Genomic DNA, 22,480 nt, shown 5'->3' with positions numbered 1-22,480 from the left:
AGGGACTCTCACAGCAGGGTCACCCACAATAATCTGAAAATAAAAGGTAGATAATGACCCTGTTTCTAACACTTACTGAAGTGAAAACTGGTGCAATACTTAGAGCCCCCCATAATTATTTATGGAGGAGGTGGAGTTTTTAACAGAAATGCTGTGTTATCAGCCAGAGTGGGGCAGGGGAAAGTATTGCACATACAGCAGCCGCCTGTCTCCAGCACGGTTAAGAAAAAATTACCATATCAATTTGAACGGCTGCATAAATTTTCACTTTGAAAGAAGTGTTAGAAACATATCACTCGCACTATCGATCTGTAAATTCAGGTTAGTGCAGGTGACCCTGCCGTCAGTTTCTCTTTAACCATATTTTATTAAATATGTTTAATTCTTTGTTCACTTGCATGAAACGTAGCATAATTATTGTTTTAATATAAAGTTGTGGTGCTGTGGTTCTCAAGCTATTTTGAAACTTCTAGTCCAGGGATCCCAAAAAGCTGCAGACTGTTTCCCATCAGCTAAAGAGCCACAGAACGAGGTCAATTAGGCTCCATTTCTTGTGGCTTGTCATACATGTTACTGCTAAATTTTGGTGGTGGACTGCCCAGGAAAATACATAGTTAATAAAAAAAAAAAAAAACATTGCAATAATAATCAAAAAGTTTTTAACAGCGGACATCTCTGAAACAAAGATAAGAAAAACATCTGTTTTCTTCCAGAAGCGGCACAATTAAAAGGGAATGAAGCAGAGTTGTAATATCACACACAACCGGAGGACAGATGTGGAGCAGTTTTTTTGTGTTTATTCTAGATGAAAGTTTAAAAAAATGTTATACATCATATCAACATGTCAGAGGTTTTGATCATACACTGAGCAGAGGCAAGTGGAGACAATTAGAAATGAACAGGCACAGTGCTCACTAAGTGCTGTTGCCTGTATGTTTTAAGGGTCAGTGTGTGAGAAAAGTTCCAGGATAACTTGCGGTTTAAATGTAAATCTATGCTCATTCTGGGCTAAGAAGTCATGTGGGCTACCCTAATCAAACATTAACATGTATGTACATAGAGCAATCAGTGTCACTAAGTAGGACCAACCACTTGACTATTTATCTCCAAAAATGCAGTGTAGTCAAGTCAAGTGGGTGGTCCTACTCAATAACTGGCAGCACTCACATACACATACCTATCAATCACTGATTAGGACCGCCCCATGACTACTTTGCCCAGAATGAGCAGAGATGTACATTAATAAATGAGAAGTTATCCCAGAACTTTTCCAACAAAACAATACATTAATCCTTTCAGCTGCTCCTTCTCTATTTATCATGTGGCCTACAGCTTGGACTGCATTTTCAATGGGACATGTTACCTTTAAATCAGATTTTGCTTTAAACATATATGTTTAAAAAAATTTCTGTGATGTGTTTATGTGGTTATGCACATCTGTTTTCAAACCAGTCACTAGAACAAACATAATCTGCAAATACTTCCAAATGTTTGCATCTCACCTATCAGCTTTGCTGTGTAGACTGGCCCCTGAACAGCAGAGGGCAGGAGCTTAACAACAGATTATACTGTACTGCTAGATCCATAAATAAAGCAAGATAGCAACAGTGGACTATATATATGGAGAAGTCTCTGTATGTATTGCCCTTTACTCCATGGTATTTGAGGATAAATAGCTGAACTATCATCACTTTCTGGAGACTGTAATAGTCTATGACATTATCACATAGTACTTTTGCATAACACCACACAAAGTTAAATGGGTATATTAAATATAGAAAAATGTTTAATATATTTTATAAAAAAAAAAAATAATAATAATCATGTTTTACATGTTTTTTTTACATTTGAAAACCTGGCCACTAGGTGTCACCCTATATGGCTCAGGATTACTTCCCCCCCCCCCCCCCAAAGACCCAACCCCCCCCCCCCCCCCCCCCCGACGTTGATTACGTTCGGACCAACGCTGGCCGGGCAGCGTGGGGCAGCGTGGCACAGCGTGGTCCGGAATGCGCGTTAACATGAATGAGGAGTGGGAGATGTAGGGGGGGGGGAGGGGATATTTAAATTTTGCATGCCGCACGTGCACGAGCGCCGTGATCGCTCTCTGCCTGTTTCCTATACAGGCAGAGAGCGAGCACAGTGCTCGTACACGCGCGGCACACAAAATTTTAATATCCCTGCCCCCCTGCATCTCCCTCTCCTCATTCATTGCAGCGCACGAGCTGCAGGAGAGTGAGGAGACGGGCAGAAGCGAGCCCTGGCCAGGCTTCAGATGACGTCGCGCCTGCCGGGGGCGCCCACTTCCTGCCCTCACCAGAGAGCTCAACTCTGAGCTCTTGCAGCTCTGCAAAAAAAGGTAATTTTATGGGGATTTGGGGAAAAATAAAGACAGGGATAGATGTAGTTAGTGTTAGGCACAGATGGGGAGGGGGAATAGGGAAATTTAATTTAGTGATAGCTACTCTTTAACTGTTCTTTTGTTCATTGTGTTATTGAATATGCAAGTTGCTGGTTCCACCCAGACCACATGACTATGTCTAGTTTCAGGCACAAGGTGCTCAAAAATTTCCAAGCCTTAAAAGACATTCATGTGGCCTGATGATGAAATAAAATGAACCATACACACAATGATCCATAGAGAATCAGCTTTACTGTGCTTATTAATATCCATAGGCAAGAACACACTATAAACAAAAATAGCACAGTCAAGATTTACAATTATGCAGGAATAGAGAAGGGGAAGGAAGAGTCTGGTCTAGAGACAAACACTTTTTAATATATGGTAATAAGTTAAGTTCTTACACGTTCTAGCAATGCATATAGCATATGAAAATGTAAATTACTGTAATGTTCTCAGAGCATGGTACAACCTGTCAATGTTTATTACACTCTACAAAGAGTATACAACGCTTAGGCTCTGTTCAAATCACAACAACAATAAGCAATCGGCTTACATTCCAATGCTCTCAGATTTCAACAGCCAGGCATAAGCAAAAAGAGCATCCTTTTGCATTTGTTAGCCCAGTATATTTTAACATTCTCTTTTCTAACTGCATGTAAAATGTAGCTGCCTCACTTTTCAATAGAAAGTCAACAGTGTACGTAGGCAATTGTATAGTCATAAATAACAGAAGTATGCCAAAATCTAAATGTCGACAGATCCTGTTACTATTTTTGTACTGGTGTGTACTGATAACCAAGATGGTAACAGTAATAAAAACTAATATTTAAAATAAAATCACAATGACAAGTAGTGGTAATATGCTCTAAAAGCCAAAAACTACAACAACTACACCAGCATAAGGAAGTGGTTTAATGAACTTACATGGTCATGTTGTCCATCATGGTGACACTGGCGACAATCACTGCAAGTAAATAGAACGCAGTCTGTGTGCACGTGGAGTTCACAAACTACAAAAATAGAAAAACATTATTTCTCTTAAAGAAAACGATCACCTGTATTTGATGCTAAGAGGTGCAGGCAACATTTGATAGCTGTCAGAATATAAAAACTATTTGTACCATTCCTGGAGCTGATGACAGATGCCAACCTATAAAATATCTTTTTATTTTTCAGCCATGTGTCAAGTAGGGAGAGCTAAGCTGCTAAAGTGCCACAGCCTGCCACACTTCCTCGCTCACTCTGGCCTCCCAGACCCTTCTTGACAGAAGTACAGAGTCCCATATGTTAGCCTGGGAAGTGAAAGGATGGGAGGTGAGGACAAGCAAAGAGGCATGCCAGGCTATGACACTAGAGAAGCTCGATTCTGCCTCGTTGACTCTGGGCTGAGAAGTAAAAAGCCAATGTTTAGACAAACAAGAAAAACTTTTCCTGGTGGTAATGTAAAATAGACTGTGATAAGCTGATGAATATGCAAATACTTGTTTGTCCGCCGATTGCATCTTTCATACAGGACTAAAAACCATCTTTTGTCAGCAGCACATCTCCCTGTATAACCTGGAGATCTACTCTAGAAGTGAATGGATGCACAATTGATCTCTAAATGATCCTTTTAAAGAGTGCCACTTGACCTGCTATATACTTTATCACTGTTTGCAATGGGCAATTACCTGCCGTTGAAAAGGGCCCTTACTTTTCTCTAGGTATAGTCCTTCTGATGGGGGAAATATTTGTATTGCTGATCCCTGTTCAAGTTATGCTATATGGTGGACGAATCTTTGATCTTTCAGAGGTTTCCTGTGTCCTTATTTCTGTACCATGCTAGGCTCCTAGACTGTATCATATCTGGTGTTAATGAGCTTAAAGTCAATAACATATTCTATGTTACTATGTTTCATGATGATGATTATGATGAATAGGTTTGTATTACTATGTCAGGGACTAGGATAAAATAGGACACAGTGTGTGTCATTAGTAGGAAGGAATCAATAAAACAGAGGATGATGGAGATGTTAATGGATATCAATCTGCCAGAGGTCACAAGAAGACCAATACAACAGAATTCAATAAGATATCTAACACTGCATACATTTGCATACATTTTTATTCTATTTGACATGCCATAAAAATAAGATGTTATTTACAGCCATTTCATGTTTATCGTCTGTTGTCTAAACTGTAAATATTTATATTTACATTTTAGTTTTAATTTTGACCATAGATGGGTCTCTGCATTCAGTAAGCTCATCTGAGAATTAAAAAAAAAAAAAAAAAAAAAAAAGGACATTTAATAGCAGCAGAATATCAGGGCTCTTTTGCCAAGTACCACCTTGTTTTACCAGCCAAAAATATACCTATACAAAAAAAACTCTTACATTTAAAAATCCTACCAAAAAATTAAAAAGTGACTGTTGTAGGTAACAGAACACGCACAATGGCCCTCATTTACTAAAAGTGGAGTGTCTGTTTGTGTTTGATTTTTGTGTTTTCAACCTTTTTTTCACTTGGTATTCAGTAATCTGTCGCACTTTTCCCAATATTTTTAGTCACAGGGAAAAATTCTGTCACACGGTAATTTCTGTCTCGCAGTAATTTCTGCCACAGGGTTTTCTGTCGCAGGAAGGTTTATTTCTGTTGCAGGGTTTCTTCTACAGAAGTACAGATGTGGGAGGTGGGAATCCCAGCAGGGGTTTCCTTGACCTTCCAGTGAATATCAGACTTCTGCACTGGAGCGCTACACCGGCGTGGTGACACAGGAGTCGGGTATAGATTCTTAACCCCTTAAGGATGCAGGGTTTTTCAGTTTTTGCATTTTCGTTTTTTCCTCCTTACCTTTTAAAAATCATAACCCTTTAAATTTGCCACCTGAAAAACCATATTATGGCTTATTTTTTGCATCACCAATTCTACTTTGCAGTGACAGTCATTTTACCCAAAAATCTACGGTGAAAAGGAAAAAATACCATTTGGAAACTTTTGGAGGCTTCCGTTTCTACGCAGCGCATATTTTGGTAAAAATGACACCTTATTATTCTGTAGGTTCATACGATTAAAATGATACCCTACTTATATAGGTTTCATTTTGTCGTAATACTGGAAAAAATCATAACTACATGCAGGAAAATTTATACGTTTAAAAATGTCATCTTCTGACCCCTATAACTTTTTTTATTTTTCCACATACAGGGCGGTATGAGGGCTCATCTTTTGCGAAGCGATCTGAAGTTTTTATCGGTACCATTTTTGTTTTGATCTGAATTTTTGATCACTTTTTAATGGTATAAAAATTGACCAAAAATAAGTTGTTGTTTTTTACTTTTGAATTTTTTTACGTGTACGCCGTTGACCGTGCGGTTTAATTAACAATATATTTTATAGTTCGGACATTTACGCATGCGGCGATAACACATATGTTTATTTTTATTTACACTGTTTTATTTTTTTATGGGAAAAGGGGGGTGATCACTGCGGGAGTCAGCAGAGGATGTATATACGTCCTTCGTCGTGAAGGGGTTAATTGCTTTTTATTGAAAATCATAAAAAGTGGCAATACATGGTAGGACTACGCGTTTCTGAAGGGGTTCCCTCCTTCCTCAGGTCAGAGTTACAGTGTGTGGATACAGTACGGCAAATTGGGTAGAAAGCTAAACAGCAGGGTCCTGGTAGTAACGTGGATGGGAGATTGACGTGGATGGGTGGTGTATGTTCAATTCCCGGGTTGATATAAAGTGTTGGGATTATACTTTAATTAGGATAGACATGATTTTTTAACTGTGGGAACTAGGTCAATTGGATAGCACACATTAGCTCCTGTTTCAATTAACCTAGTTGCCCATTTATGGTATCAAATTGACCAAGTTCCCACAGTTCAAACACTTCTTTAACTATCAATTGACCCATGTATGTCTATCCTAATTAAAGTATAATCCCAACACTGTATATAAACCCAGGAATTGAACCCACACCAGGGTCTCCCATCCACATTACTACCAGGACCCTGCTGTTTAGCTTTCTACCCCATTTGCCGCAAGATCTTCATAGACCACAATGGGCCATTTCAATGGGCCATTTCAATGGGCCATTTCAATGGGCCATTTCAATGGGCCATTTCAATGGGCCATTTCAATGGGCCATTTCAATGGGCCATTTCAATGGGCCATTTCAATGGGCCATTTCAATGGGCAAAAAATCACATTGTTATAGATCTAGCCCATTCATTCCTTTACACCACCAATAGACCATGGAGGCTGATGTCATCACTCAGCCTCCAATGGCATTCAGACCCGGCAAGCTTCAAATGTTTAATGGCTTAATGTATTCATGGAAATATGTATATATAAAAGTACTGTATCCACACACTGTAACTCGGACCTGAGGAAGGAGGGAGACACATAGATAGATGTATTAAATGAGTGTATATTTATTATATATATATATATATATATATATATATATATACACACACACACACACACACATACATATATATATATATATATATATATATATATATATATATATTTATTTTATTTTTATTTTAATTTAGGAATCACCATCCATCATTACTGAAATGATAGGAAAAAAAAGTGTTGAAAACACTCATAAAAAATGTGTTAATAAAGCTAAAACCTTGCTTGTAATTTAAAAAAAAATTTTTGCACAATTTAATTTTTAAGTAAGAATGCTTTCTGAAACTTTATACATTTTAAAGTGTCGGGTTTTCTTCCCAGATAATTCACATGAATTTAAAAGTGGTTTTAGGAAAAGACAAGTGATTTTGGCTGAAATGTAGGGAACATGCCCCTTTTCCCGAAAACAACATCCATTTTTTTTTTTTTTCCACTCTGAGTGATTCAGATTCTGTCGGGTTTTTTTTTTGTTGCACATTCTGGCGCAAAACCCGACAAAAAGAGTTGGAATCATGTTATTAAATGAGGGCCAGTGTGTAAAACCAGTTTACAGATAGAGATCTGTTTTCTCTTGTGAATTCCTGCAACTGTAAGAAAAACTATAAGGTTGTCAAACCTGCCTTTCTGGTGCATGGAACAACATACAGCAGATTATCTTTGTGTTTTTTCTGCCTTTGCATTCTGGGACTGATTTATATAATTTAACGCCATCTCTAGGGAAGTGGATAGATTGACAATGTAATACCACAGATTTAGGCTGGTGTAAATGCTTTTCTGTAGCATACTCTGTCAATGGATACCATATGCAAAAACCCATGAGAATAATTAGCTCTTTGCCTAGGGGGAATGTCATTGTGATACCATTATCTTATTTGTCAATTATCTCTTGCAGAAGATTTAAGAGACTGACTATGCTGTAACACTAACAACTGGATACAGATTGTTAGTCACCAAACTGCAAAAGCTCCGCAAAACAGAATAAATAAGCATGTGCTGTGCTATTGTCTATAACCAACAACAATGGATAATAAACCATACTACAAAGCAGATTATCTATATTATAGGTTGCCATCTACAGACAATCCACATACACACATTTACAATTATAATACCAAATTAAATAGCACGGATGAATTGCATAGGAGTTTAAAAAAAAAACATGTTACAGCCTGAAAAATTGCTGAAAAAACGGATCAAAAGCCCCGGATGAGGTGGTCATATGATGTGACAACACACTGCAGTGTGTGGCCAAAGTTTACATACAGAGTAGTGTTCGGTCAGTATAATTGCCACTGTTATTCTAGGTAATTATTATTTTTTATGTCTAAATACATAAAGATAGGTTTTTTTTTGTCCAATAAACACCTGTTGGACAACAGGCAATACATAAATGTAAGCTGATTTACCTTCACATCTTATAGTCAAAGTGTCTTCTAGAAGTTTTCGACAAACGGTGCAGAACTTTTTTTTATAATGTCCTGGAGGTCGGAAGCAATGTGCAACTGGAACCTGAAAAATGAAGATATATACAGCATATATAATTTTTCAACAGTATTATAATGCCATAGTAAAAATAGTATTCATAAAAGTTCCCTTAAACAAACAGGGGTTTGCTTTAATACTACTGAACCTGCATCTATTTAATATCAAAGATAATTACATACTTGGACCTAAAACATATTGTACCTCTTAAGAACCAGGCTAATGTCATTTTTGCACTTACATTTTTTCTCCTCCTCGACATAACTTATTTTTTCATCTGGCAAAGAAGGAGAAGTCCAGCGCTAGGTGCAGCAAATTCAAGTATTTATTGTAGGATCAAAGATACAGGCAATGCATCAAGACAGACAGCCGACACGTTTAGGACCTCTGGGGTCTTTAGTCATGCCATGACTAAGGACCCTAGAGGTCCGAAACGTGTCAGCTGTCTGTCTTGATGCATTGCCTGTATCTTTGATCCTACAATAAATACTTGAATTTGCTACACCTAGCACTGGAATTCTTCTTAGCCATTTGATCCGGTCCGGGGACGCTGCAGGCTTGTCCGTGCACAGGTGCTTGATGCAAGAGGGGAAGCGAGTTGTCTGCATATAGTTATTTTTTCATCTGCACCCCCACATGAGGGCATGTTTTTTACATGACCAATTGTACTTTGTAATGACTTCCTTCATTTTTCCATAACATATGCGCTGAAAATTAAAAATAATTATTTTTGGGGTTCTTTTTTATGCCGTTAACTGTGAGGTAAAACTGACCTGTTATCATGAACCTTTAGGTTGGCGTGATTACAACAATACACAATCTGTACAGTTTCCGCCATGGTTTTGCTACACATTCAAAATTTTTTATTTTTTTTAATAAAATTGCCATTTCCTGACTCCTATGACTTTTTATTTATTTATTTTCCTATACAGGGCTGAGGGCTAATTTTTCTTTCACCATGGTCTGTAGTTTTTATCTGTGCAATTTCCCATTTCTTCTTCTTTTTTTTTTTTTTTTTTTCTGCTATTAGATGTGATTAAAAAAAAATGCAATTCTTGGGTTTGGTATTTATTAACATTTATGCCATTCATCATTTGGGATAAATAATGTTATATTTTAAAAGTTTGACCAATTCCGCATGAGGCTATACCAAATATGCTTATTTTTATTATGTTTAAATATTTCTTTTTATAAAATGGGGGGTGATAAAAATTTTTGGTTTGGAAGAGGTTAATGTATGAGTGTTAAACCTTAAAGGGGTTCTCCGGTGCTTACACATCTTTTCCCCTATCCAAAGGATAGGGGATAAGATGCCTGATCGTGGGAGTCCTGCTGCTGGGGACCCCCGGGATCATGCACGCGGCACCCTGTTTGTAATCAGTCCCCGGAGCGAACACGCTGATTACCGGCGACTACAGGGCCAACGGCGTGTGATGTCACGCCTCCGCCCCCATGTGACATCGCGCTCCGCCCCTCAATGCAAGTCTATGGGAGGGGGCGTCACAGCTATCATGCCCCCTCCCGTAGGCTTGCATTGAGGGGCGGAAGCGTGACGTCACACGGGGCAGAGGCCCGGTGGTCGCCTGTAATCAGACCCGGAGCGAACACGCTCCGGGGACCGATTACAAACGGGGTGCCGTGTGCATGATCCCGGGGGTCCCCAGCGGCAGGACTCCCGCGATCAGGCATCTTATCCCTTATCCTTTGGATAGGGGAAAAGATGTGTAAGCACCGGAGAACCCCTTTAAATTAGATACACTTTATTGGTCCTCTTAGAGGGTTTGTATGAGCGATCAACACCCCTACATCACCAGGGACTATATAAATGGCAATCTAATGGCTTAATAGCTGTACACTGCAATCTCCACATGCCTTCTATTAGTGGCTGAACCTAACTACTGAAATCAGCTGGGGGCCGCCCAGTATAGCATGTGCGGAGCCTGCATCATACCTCTTTAATGGCACCATGATGTATATACATGTCATGGGTTGTTAGGATACAGGTCATGGGTTGTTAGGGGGTTGACATAGGCAATCCTATTGAGAAATGTAGGCTTTTCTGCAATGTGTGGTAAATAATCCTGGGCTCTTTATCCTGAGCTGTGGCTTGGACAGTGTTCAGGTTGTTCATGTACTTTGTGCCAAGATCCAAAACAAACATATTACATGTGCATCACTAGCTAAACAATGTAAGGTGTTAACAAGCTTCTGCAAGCTTCCCCTTAAGGCAAAAACTACCTGTACTAAGAAATTAACCATATAAGGTAGACAAATATACACAGCTGCGTCTGCCAACACTGTTGCATTCCAATGGAAACAGGAGCAAAATGCCAGTGATCATGTACACAAATGGATGGGAATGACTGAAGCATTGTTCTAATATTAATTATAAAATGCACATCTGTGGTGTAAGTGTCTGCGTTCATGCGAGCTGTTCTGAATTTGTTTTATTATGTAACTGAAATATAGTCTTAAGGTCCCCATACACATTAGTCAAAATACACTTTGGTCAGTCGAACACCCTAACTTTGGTGTGACACAGCCAACTGTCTGTCAGAGGAGAAACTGGAGGTCCCCCACACACTGTAATGTTGGGAAAGTGAGGGGGACAGGCATGTTGGATTTCAACTGCCCAGCCCTTTTGTTCTCCAAGAGGTAAGCCCGATCTGCCTGTGGCTTTCCCTTGAGAAACTAGAATACACATACAGCAAATATGCCCTTTTTTTATACAAAGGAGTATTTTTGTACAAAACGTGTAAGGAAAAAAGTGGCATGCTCCATTGCGTGCCCCATGATGGAGGCATTGCTTCCATAGGAGAACCCATTGCTCACAGAGGCACCAGATGGCAGCACATGGAGTTGTTTATGTTCTGCCTTTGACAATGTGAACGAGCCCTTAAATGGGCACTGTCATGAAAACAAAAAATTGATATGTTGTAGTACTTAAGTACTACAACATATCTCTAATATAGTTTAATTAAAAAAAAGTGATTTTAAAACAGTTTAAAATCACTTTTAAATTCGGCCACTAGGGGTCGCCCTCCTAGTGGCCGAATGCATTCAGCAGTGACGTCACCACTGAATTTTGACTCGTTGAAGCCTGGCAACGAGTCGAAATTCAATCACTGCTGTGCTCGCTCCCGCCTGTCAATCAGACAGGCGGGAGCGAGCGCTTTGAATGAAGAGGACGCGCGCAGGCTCGGGGACAAGGTAAAGTATTATGTTCACTGTATTATGTATACTGTTCACCTATACAGTATGCCTCCAGTTTCCCCACTAAAACTCCCAGCATGCCCTGGGAGTTGTAGTGGGGAAGCCTGGAGGGACACTGAATAGGTGAACTGAGGGGGAGTGGGTTGAGCGGAGCGGCGGGGCCGGGGGGGGGGGCTGCGGGCTGCGTGGCGGGGAGGGGGTACTCTGGGTGAACTAAGGGGGAGGGGGAGTGAGTTGAGCGGCGCGAAGGGGCCGGGGGGGGGGGGGTTGCGGGCTGCGCGGCGGGGAGCGGTATGTGCTCTGGTGTTCATCTATACAGGGTGCCTCCAGTTGTTTCCCCACTGCATGCCCTGACAGCCAATAGATGTCAGGGCAAGCTGGGAGTTGCAGTGGGGAAAGAGCTGGAGGCACCCTGTATAGGTGAACTACGGGCGGAAGTGCCGGCCCCAGCAGGCATCAGTGACGTGGTGCCTGCTGGGGAAGTCTGCCTGGTAGTGAGCACGCTACCAGGCAGACAAAAAAGCATTTTTAATATGTAAAAAAAAAAAAATTAAAGGCAGGGAGGGGGTTAGGGACAGATGGGTAATAGGCAGGGGCAGAAAAAAAAGTGATGGTGGGAGCTACCCTTTAAATGAGTTATCCAGGATAAAACAACAGAGCTACTTTTTTCCAAAAACAGCATCACACCTGTCCTCAGATTGTGTGGTATTGCAGCTGTGAGTGGAGCAAAGTTGTAATACCACGCACAACCTGAGGACAGGTGTGGTGCTGTTTTTGAAAGAAAATAGCTTTTTTTTTATTTTTATTTTTTTTTTTATTCCTGAGAAGCAAAGAGTCATCACTTTAGCTGTAACCAACTATCTGTCTTTTAGGCACTTAAGGAACAGACGTTGTTGCTGTTCATAAGTTCTAATCACTGTTCACTAAATCATATCACTTCTTAAATGTCCCATAACACTGAATATATAGAAATGAGATACAGAGGAGACTCAGGCCCCATTCACACAGCAGAATGTCCATCTTTCCGTCCGGACATTACATAGGACTGCTCAGAAATGTGCCATCTCCGTAGACCGCAATGCTTTTCCGAGCGGAATTGACATGTCAATCCTTTGCACATATTCCAATTCCAGACTCTGCAAAAACATACAGATTTCAGCCACAGACATGCAGTGGATGTTTTAGCATATCTTCACATGGATTACGGTGGGGCTTGTATGTGTCTTTTGTGCTAAATTTTTACAAAAAAAAAAACATTATTTCTTGTCATTTTTTTTTTTTTACACCATAATACATACAAGAATCCACACAATTTTTTCAGAGTATATGTAAGGGGTAAACAAGAAAAACTGCAGTGTTGCCATCAGTTATATAGGGTTCCCTTTAAGGCTGGATGTAAACTAAGTCTATGGCCTTGGTTTAACATATACACTGGAAAAGCTTGAAGGGAAACTTTCACCCGTATTTATTTTTATTTAAATAGATATTATTTAGTTATGAAAGTTTACATGTATAATTATTTTTTATATATTTTTTTTATTTATTTGATATCTATTAAAAGAGTTTTGCATGGGGGCTACCATTAGCGGCGGCTACCGGAAGCTATATACCACGCTATTACAGCGTGTGCAGCATTCTGAGCATAGCCACGGGGCGAGCGGGCAGCAAGGAGCGTAGTCGCGGAGCGTGCAATATGCAGAGCGGGCAGCAAGGAGCGGAGGCACCAAGCGGGCAGTGGGTTGTGCGGCAAACCTGAGCTGGGGAGAGGCCCGCTTGTCCATTGTGTAGCCAGCAGGAGCTGAGAAGCATTGTGCAGCAAGCAGGACCAGAATAGCCAGTGGAGCCAGCAAGCAGGACCAGAGCACCAGAGGAGGACGAGGAGCGGCAGACCAACAGCGGGGCCAGGACCAGCAGAGGACGAAGAGCGGGGCGAAGAGCGGGGGACCTGCAGCGGGGCGAAGAGCGGGGGACCTGCAGCGGGGCGAAGAGCGGGGGACCTGCAGCGGGACGAGGAGCGGGGGACCTGCAGCGGGACGAGGAGCGGGGGACCTGCAGCGGGACGAGGAGCGGGGGACCTGCAGCGGGACGAGGAGCGGGGGACCTGCAGCGGGACGAGGAGCGGGGGACCTGCAGCGGGACGAGGAGCGGGGGACCTGCAGCGGGACGAGGAGCGGGGGACCTGCAGCGGGACGAGGAGCGGGGGAGCTGCAGCGGGACGAGGAGCGGGGGAGCTGCAGCGGGACGAGGAGCGGGGGAGCTGCAGCGGGACGAGGAGCGGGGGACCAGCAGCGGGACGAGGAGCGGGGGACCAGCAGCGGGGGACCAGCAGCGGGACGAGGAGCGGGGGACCTGCAGCGGGACGAGGAGCGGGGGACCTGCAGCGGGACGAGGAGCGGGGGACCTGCAGCGGGACGAGGAGCGGGGGACCTGCAGCGGGACGAGGAGCGGGGGACCTGCAGCGGGACGAGGAGCGGGGGACCTGCAGCGGGACGAGGAGCGGGGGACCTGCAGCGGGACGAGGAGCGGGGGACCTGCAGCGGGACGAGGAGCGGGGGACCTGCAGCGGGACGAGGAGCGGGGGAGCTGCAGCTGGACGAGGAGCGGGGGACCTGCAGCAGGACGAGGAGCGGGGGACCAGCAGCAGGACGAGGAGCGGGGGACCAGCAGCGGGACGAGGAGCGGGGGACCAGCAGCGGGGGACCAGCAGCGGGACAAGGAGCGGGGGACCTGCAGCGGGACGAGGAGCGAGGGAACTGCAGCGGGACGAGGAGCGGGGGACCTGCAGCGGGACGAGGAGCGGGGGACCTGCAGCGGGATGAGAAGCCAAAGGACCAGCAGCAGGGCGAGAAGCCAAAGGACCAGCAGCAGGGCGAGAAGCCAAAGGACCAGCAGCAGGGCGAGAAGCCAAAGGACCAGCAGAGGACCAGCAGAGGGCCATAAGCGGGCAAGGAGCGTAGGACCAGCAGCGGGGCGAGGAGCAGAGGACCAGCAGTGGGGCAAAGAGCGAAGGACCAGCAGCGGGACGAGCAGCGGAGGACCAGCAGCGGGGCGAGGAGTGGAGGACCAGCAGCATGGCAAGGAGCTAAGGACCAGCGGAGGAGCAGCAGCAGGGCGAGGAACAGAGGATCAGCAGAGGACCAGCAGCGGGGTGAGGATATGATAGACATCTATCACCCATAGACTAATAACGGGATCTGTTTAATGTATGAACTTTTTCTCATTCAAAGATTTATTTAAGTTTAACAAAACAAAAATAGGGGAAGGGAGAGGCTACAGAAATAATAAAAAAAAAGGGGGGGGTATACAACAACAAAAACAATGGTTCCATTATGAAAGCAAATCTCTCGGTAGCAAAGACAAAAGCATGAATGAGGAAAGAAAAAAATGTAAACAATAAGATAAAACAAATAAAAAAAAATGTAAGCAACCATGTTGCATAAGAGGAATGAATGGGCAGACTAAAGAGTAAATAAAGAAGCATGTGGACATTATCAACATAATACTTGGAATATCATACCAAAAGCACACACAAAGAAAAGAAACACTGAAGGGGAAAAATATAAAGAATGTTAGGAAATAAAAAGATCTGGGAAGAGAATAGTAAATTGAGAATGGGGAAGCAGGGGAGACTCTTCGGAAGTATACAGAGTTCTATTTTTATCAGAATGAGTGACCTCCTATGGGTGCCACAAAAGCTCATGTTGGACTGAGAGTTTGTGGGATTCCGCTAGGAGTTCTTCCATACGGTGGACATGGGCAATTTCAGAGAACAAGTCTTTAATCAAGGGGGGGGGGGGGGATAGGTGTTCTTCCAATGTATGAACTTGACAAACTGCATCAAACGGAGTTGATTATTAATATGGGTGAAGAATAACACTGTTAGGTGGCCATTCAATAGACACATCATGACAAGTTATTGAAAAAGCTCATGATTTACATGTAAAAAAGCTCATAGCCTAATATTTTATCTGTTTAATGCATGTGTTCTTATTACATGCTTTTTTGGGCCTCCATATGACTAGTGAATCCCTACCTTGCAACCTAACCCAGATCAGGCCCGTTTGTCCACGTTTCTTCTGCTAGGTTATGTGCCCTTTTGTACCCAGCACAGGGAGGGGTAATCTCCGTGGCTGTTGTTTCTTATTAAACCAAGTGCTCCAAGTACCAGTGACAGGCATTTCCCGGTCAGATTAGGGCTTTACTTTACGCTCCCAGTCATAACACACAAACTCAAAAACAGCAGCGGAAGTATTTTATGATTTGTCGGCTTTTAGCATTAACAAAAGACTGCCTTGTGTGCGACATGACAACAAAAATGTCACTGAAGGGAGTATTTATATTTTGCTGGTATGTCTATTGGGCATTATTTAGATTGCCTTTTCATCCTTTACAATGCCTAATTCTACACATTGAGGCTATGTTCACACTTAGTTTGTAAAATAAAATTTGCATGTTTTTTGAAAAATGAATGTGCTCCAAGTATATAGGAAAATGTTGTCTTCACACAGTGTATGAAAAACTTTGTTTCACAGGCAAAAAAAAAGGCACCTGTTTTAACTAAATCAATCTAAATAATGAATTGTCCCTCCCGAAAGAGTGTTAAAAGTGGGAGAAAGAATTTGGGTTTTGTTATTTATATGATATTATTAGAAAACCCTTCAACTGGATAGCTACATTTTTGTTTTTCATGTGTGAACTTCAGGAATCATGGCCTTGTGGGGGGAAAAAGTGTGTGTGTGTGTGTGTGTGTGTAGGGTGTTAAAAAAGTTCTATATCAGAAAGATTGTCGCTGCTACATGCAAACCCTGGTGAGGAACAGGACCAGTAAAGGTATTTCCTGTGCTGTCACATACTGGCATGTTTGCGGTCAACATGGTTCTCTTTGTAGCATAGATGGTATTCTGCAGATGCTGTTTAATTTGAAACAGATTGGGTCTAATTTTGCTTCATGCTGCATTATAAAGCCTTTACACATACATAGTCCTAGCATACAGCACATTTGTCTAAACAGGGATAAGCACTTCGCGTAAGACAAGAAAGAAAAAGGAAAAAAAAAAAAAAAAAAAGAGCTCTACTCTGCCGCAAAAGGGAAGTGGTTGATGACGTTAGGCTGTCAGTTTTCTTTTTTCCACGAATAATACTCTCACAGCTAGTTCCTATGAGCAATATTACATATAGTAGTGAGATGTAGTAATAACAACAATAACAATAATAATGTAAAGTATAACTAAATTTACTGAGCTGTTTACATTAACACTATCACTACTAGATCAGCAGGAATGTGGTTTCTAGGCCATTTGCACCAGGCAATTGCCGTTTAGAGGTATTGATGTTACAGAAGTGTGACAGCTTGTATACTCAGAATACCTTTGATGTATATGTGCAGTTCTTCAAATAAGCACTCTGGGAATTTTTCTTTCCTTATACATAGTTCAGCATAGGCTAAATGCTACTGTAAATCTTAGACCACGTTCATACTTCACATTCTGCATTACTGTTTGCCGTATGCACCAGGAAATGCACTCAGCATAGCTGTCAAGTTTATGTCCCAAAACAGAGTACAACTCATTTTTTCTGTTTTGAAAAGTGGATGCAATGCTTTTTAAAGCTGAGTGATTTATAAAGTCATATGGCGTATAATTGCATGCAACAAAGCTATATGTACACTGCACGGGTGTATGTGCAGAATGTAAAGAAACATTTACATTTTAAAATTGCTTTAGACACAATGGAAATCTAGACTTAAGAGTGGAGAAATCTTGAAATACAATCAAAACAAACACATTATTAAATAAATCCTGATTCCCAAAGTGTAATCACATAACTCGGAGAAAAAGGTAGTTCTAAGAAGTGACACCAAACCACCCAACCTCTCATGTTTGCGATAAACTTGACGTTATTTATGCCGATTTTATTTTATTCTAGGTTATCAAGTTTACATAGCTCAAACATCCTCTATGAATGTCACCTTGAGTTACAATTTGGCTGGTTAAGAAAGCACAATAGTGCCAAAACCCAGACCAGCCATGCAGTGAATTTCCGGGGGCACTAAAGTATACTTGTTTGTTTAATTTGCAAAAAAGTTTATCAAAAACAGTCACTTATCTCCATTTTTATTTTTTAAACAAATCAATATCACAAAATGAAAAAATAGCTATAAAAAAAAGCCTTATGTATTACAGAAAAAAAATACAAAATTATTTAAATAACCACAAGAAGCTTTCAAACACACTTTTAATTAATAAATAAATAATAGTGACAAGGGTCTGATCATAAATGAGGCAAACTGGCCAGTCTAAAAGCGGTAAATGACAGTCTATACAGTTGCCACATACTATACAGTTGCCAATTTTAGATGGTTCTACCAAATGAAAACACTGAACATTGTGTGTTTTAGCCTAATTTTATACAGATTTTAGTGTCACAATGCACATTGGGTCTCAGTGACATAGCCAGCAGATAAAGATCAAAAGTTAAATTATAATGATTATTATTCATAATAATAATAAAAACAATAGCAGTGCACCATAATTTAGTAAATGCAGAGATAAAACTCTGCCCCCATTACATAATGGAATATAAGGAGATTACTGTAGTCACAAATCTAAACTCCATCTTGCAAAAAAAACTAAAACTGCAGCACTAAAGAAGCAATTTCTTTAATACAGGATGGGACAACACATGACAATACAAGGCTATCTATCTGAAGGTGCCAGCAATACAAAAACAATAAAAAGATAACTTTATTTTCAACTACCAGTTACATGTGAAGCTGTATAATTGAATAGTATACAATGGAATCAGAGATAGATAAAAAGAGTTCCAATTCTATCACATGAGTATATGAGTTAAGGTACTTCCTTTTGGGACCAAACTAACTTTGAAACTAAAACCGCAGGACACTCAAAAAATAGCAGAAATGAAGGAACAGGAGCACCTGATATGGCTTTTAAAATAACCATCTGAGAGGTCCCAAAACGGTCTCCAGGCACTCCTGACAGTGCAGATTTATCATCATCATAGCTAGTGGTGACCCATTGTTCTTTGGTGATGCTGTTCTGGAAATGTTTAATTTCCACATGAGTTAGTAGATGCAAAAGGTCACAGCCCAGCTCCCTGAGTTGACTACAGCCAAGGACAAATACATAGTCTTCCCTACAGCCTGAAGTCCCTTTATGGGCCACTTGGGAAGCTGCCTGATATGCCACATTAGTTTAGGATCATATTAACCTTGTGTTGCACTTGCTTGTCGCTACTGATGTTCAAAACAACTTGAGCACCCCCTTAAAAAGAAACCAGTCAACCAATGACACCTTCCAGGGACTTCTTATAAAGAAGATTGAACTGGAGGCAAATAGTCATTCAAGTATGATATATTTCACATACTATAGCTGATGGCATTTAAAATAAACGTGGAACTAAAATGTAAGTACCTACTCAAAATACAACATGCTGTATGGAAGCTGAGGAATGTTTTCTTATAACATATTTTTATTGCCTATTTATGAAACATACTAAGCAGTCACTTAAACCCCTCAAAAGGTACCTGTTTAACCTCTTAAGGACCCAGGGCGTATCCATACGCCCTGGCGTTTTCCGGTCTCTGCCGCTCGCCGGGCAGAGATCGGAACTGGATGCCTGCTGAAATCCTTCAGCAGGCATCCAGGGCAAACGCCGAGGGGGGCCATGTAGGCCCCCCATGTCGGCGATCGCCGCAAATCGCAAGGGAAATCGCCCTTGCGATCTGCGGCGATACCGGGCTGATCGGGTCTCTGGGACCCGACCGCCCGGTAATTTCGCATGATCCCGGCTGTCACAGACAGCCAGGACCATGCTAACGTATAGGAGCGAGGTGGCAAGCCTGCCACCTCCTCCTATACCCTGCGATCTGTCGGTTAACTAACCGACCAATCGCAGGGGGGGGGGGCGGTTACTTCCTCCCGTCCTGCCCGGCCCCTGAAAGTCCGGAGAGGACAGGAGGAAGACCGAAGGACGCGGCGGGGGACGGGGGAGTGCTGGGGACCGGCCCCGGTACTTACCTCGTCCCTGAAGACCCGGATCCCGGCGAGGAAGATGGCGGCGACAGGTGAGTAGATCTTCAGCCGCGGTCGGGCCCTTTACAGCAATGCACGTCGCCGTAAAGCGACATGCATTGCTGTATTGGGACCCTGTAAACTACAACTCCCAGCATGCCCAGACAGCCCTTGGCGTCTGGGCATGCTGGGAGTTGTAGTTTTGCAACATCTGGAGGTCCACAGTTTGGAGACCACTGTGCCCTTCCAGATGTTGCAAAACTACACATCCTCAGCATGCCCTTACTGTCCAGGCATGCTGGGAGTTGTAGTTCTGTAACATCTGGCCCTTCAGATGTTGCAGAACTACAACTCCCAGCATGCCTGGACAGTTTTGGCATACTGGGAGTTGTAGTTTTGCAACATCTGGAAGGGCACAGATTGAGAACCACTGTATTAGTCGTCTGCAAACTGTAGTCCTCCAGATGTTGCAAAACTACAACTCCAAGCATGCTGGGAGTTGTAGTTCGGCAACATCTGGCTCTAAAGATGTTGCCAACTACTACTCCCAGCATGCTTGAGAATGCTGAGAGTTGTGGTTTTGCAACAACTGGTGGCACACTGGTTGGGAAACATTGTCTGTTTCCTAACTCAGTGTTTCCCAACCCGTGTGCCTCCAGCTGTTGCAAAACTATAACTACCAGCATGCACTGATAGACTTTGCATGCTGGGAGTTGTAGTTTTGCAACAGCTGGAGGTCCCCCCCCCCCTGTGAATGTACAGGGTACATTCACATGGGCAGGGGCTTACAGTGAGTATCAGGCTGCAAGTTTGCGATGCAGCAAATTTTGCGCGACAGCTCAAACTCGCTGTAACCCCCCGCCCATGTGACTGTACCCTAAAAACACAACACTACACTAACACAAAATAAAATAAAAAGTAAAAAACACTACATATACACATACCCCTACACAGCCCCCCTCCCTCCCCAATAAAAATGAAACACATCTGGTACGCCACTGTTTCCAGAATGGAGTCTCCAGCTGTTGCAAAACAACAGCTCCCAGTATTGCTGGACAGCCGTTGACTGTCCAAGCATGCTGGGAGTTTTGCAACAGCTGGAGGCACCCTGTTTGGGAATCACTGGCGTAGAATACCCCTATGTCCACCCCTATGCAAATCCCTAATTCTGGCCTCAAATGCACATGGCGCTCTCACTTTGGAGCCCTGTCGTATTTCAGGGCAACAGTTTAGGGTCACATATGGGGTATCGCCGTACTCGGGAGAAATTGCCTAACAAATTTTGGGGGGCTTTTTCTCCTTTCACCCCTTATGAAAATGTGAAGTTGGGATCTACACCAGCATGTTAGTGTAAAAAAATAAATTTTTTAAACTAACATGCTGGTGTTGCCCTATACTTTTCATTTTGACAAGAGGTAAAAGGGAAAAAAGCCCCCCAAAATTTGTAATGCAATTTCTCCAGAGTACGGAGATACCCCATATGTAGGCGTAAAGTGCTCTGGGGGCGCACAACAAGGCCCAGAAGGGAGAGTGCACCATGTACATTTGAGGTGATTTGCACAGGGGTGGCTGATTGTTACAGCGGTTTTGACAAACGCAAAAAAAACTAAACCCCACATGTGACCCCATTTTGGAAACTACACCCCTCACGGAATGTAATGAGGGGTGCAGTGAGAATTTACACCCCACTGGTGTCTGACAGATCTTTGGAACAGTGGGCTGTGCAAATTAAAAATTTTGTACAGCCCACTGTTCCAAAGATCTGACAGACACCAGTGGGGGGGGGTAAATGCTCACTTTACCCCTTGTTACGTTCCTCAAGGGGTCTAGTTTCCAAAATGGTATGCCATGTGGGGGTTATTTTGCTGTCCTGGCACCATATGTGCTTCCTAAATGCGAAGTGCCCCCCGAGCAAAATTTGCTCTCAAAAAGCCAAATATGACTCCTTCTCTTCTGAGCATTGTAGTTCGCTCGTAGTGCACTTCAGGTCAACTTATGGGGTACCTCCATACTCAGAAGAGATGGGGTCACAAATTTTGGGGGGTATTTTCTGCTATTAACCCTTGCAAAAATGTGAAATTTGGGGGGAATCACACATTTTAGTGAAATTTTATTTTATTTTTTTACATATGCAAAAGTCGTGAAACACCTGTGGGGTATTAAGGCTCACTTTATTCCTTGTAACGTTCCTCAAGGGGTCTTGTTTCCAAAATGGTATGGCATGTGGGTATTTTTTGCTGTCCTGGCACCATAGGGGCTTCCTAAATGCAACATGCCCCCCAAAAACCATTTCAGAAAAACGTACTCTCCAAAATCCCCTTGTCACTCCTTCGGTTCTGAGCCCTCTACTGCGCCCGCCGAACACTTTACATAGACATATGAGGTATGTGCTTACTCGAGAGAAATTGGGCTACAAATATAAGTATACATTTTCTCCTTTTACCCCTCGTAAAAATTCAAAAATTGGGTCTACAAGAACATGCGAGTGTAAAAAATGAAGATTGTGAATTTTCTCCTTCACTTTCCTGCTATTCCTGTGAAACACCTAAAGGGTTAAAAGGCTGACCGAATATCATTTTGTATACTTTGGGGGGTGCAGTTTTTATAATGGGGTCATTTGTGGGGTATTTCTAAGATGAAGACCCTTCAAATCCACTTCAAACCTGAACTGGTCCCTGAAAAATAGTGAGTTTGGAAATTTTGTGAAAAATTGGAAAATTGCTGCTGAACTTTGAAGCCCTCTGGTGTCTTCCAAAAGTAAAAACTTGTCAATTTTATGATGCAAACATAAAGTAGACATATTGTATATGTGAAAAAAAAATTTAAATATTTTGAATATCCATTTTCCTTACAAACAGAGAGCTTCAAAGTTAGAAAAATGCTAAATTTTAAAATTTTTCATAAAATTTTAACATTTTTCACCAAGAAAGGATGCAAGT

The 22,480-nt window shown here is 42.3% G+C and overlaps 1 protein-coding gene across 2 annotated transcripts in view; it reads right to left on the bottom strand.

Annotated features, from left to right (window-relative positions):
- Positions 1–22,480, bottom strand: part of DGKQ (diacylglycerol kinase theta) — a 200,338-nt gene that overhangs the window by 117,798 nt on the left and 60,060 nt on the right. For both annotated transcript variants that reach the window (XM_056518257.1, XM_056518256.1), the window contains exons 3-4: positions 8,220–8,322; positions 3,329–3,414 (exon numbers count right to left, since the gene is read on the bottom strand). In XM_056518257.1, coding sequence (XP_056374232.1) covers positions 3,329–3,414; positions 8,220–8,322 — 189 coding nt within the window. The remainder of the gene's footprint in view (positions 1–3,328; positions 3,415–8,219; positions 8,323–22,480) is intronic.

Source organism: Hyla sarda, chromosome 1 (assembly GCF_029499605.1).
Source record: "Hyla sarda isolate aHylSar1 chromosome 1, aHylSar1.hap1, whole genome shotgun sequence".
NCBI classification, from domain to species: Eukaryota; Metazoa; Chordata; class Amphibia; order Anura; family Hylidae; genus Hyla; species Hyla sarda.
The sequence above is the reverse complement of the archived record's forward strand: the minus strand, read 5'-3'. Positions and strand labels throughout refer to the sequence as shown.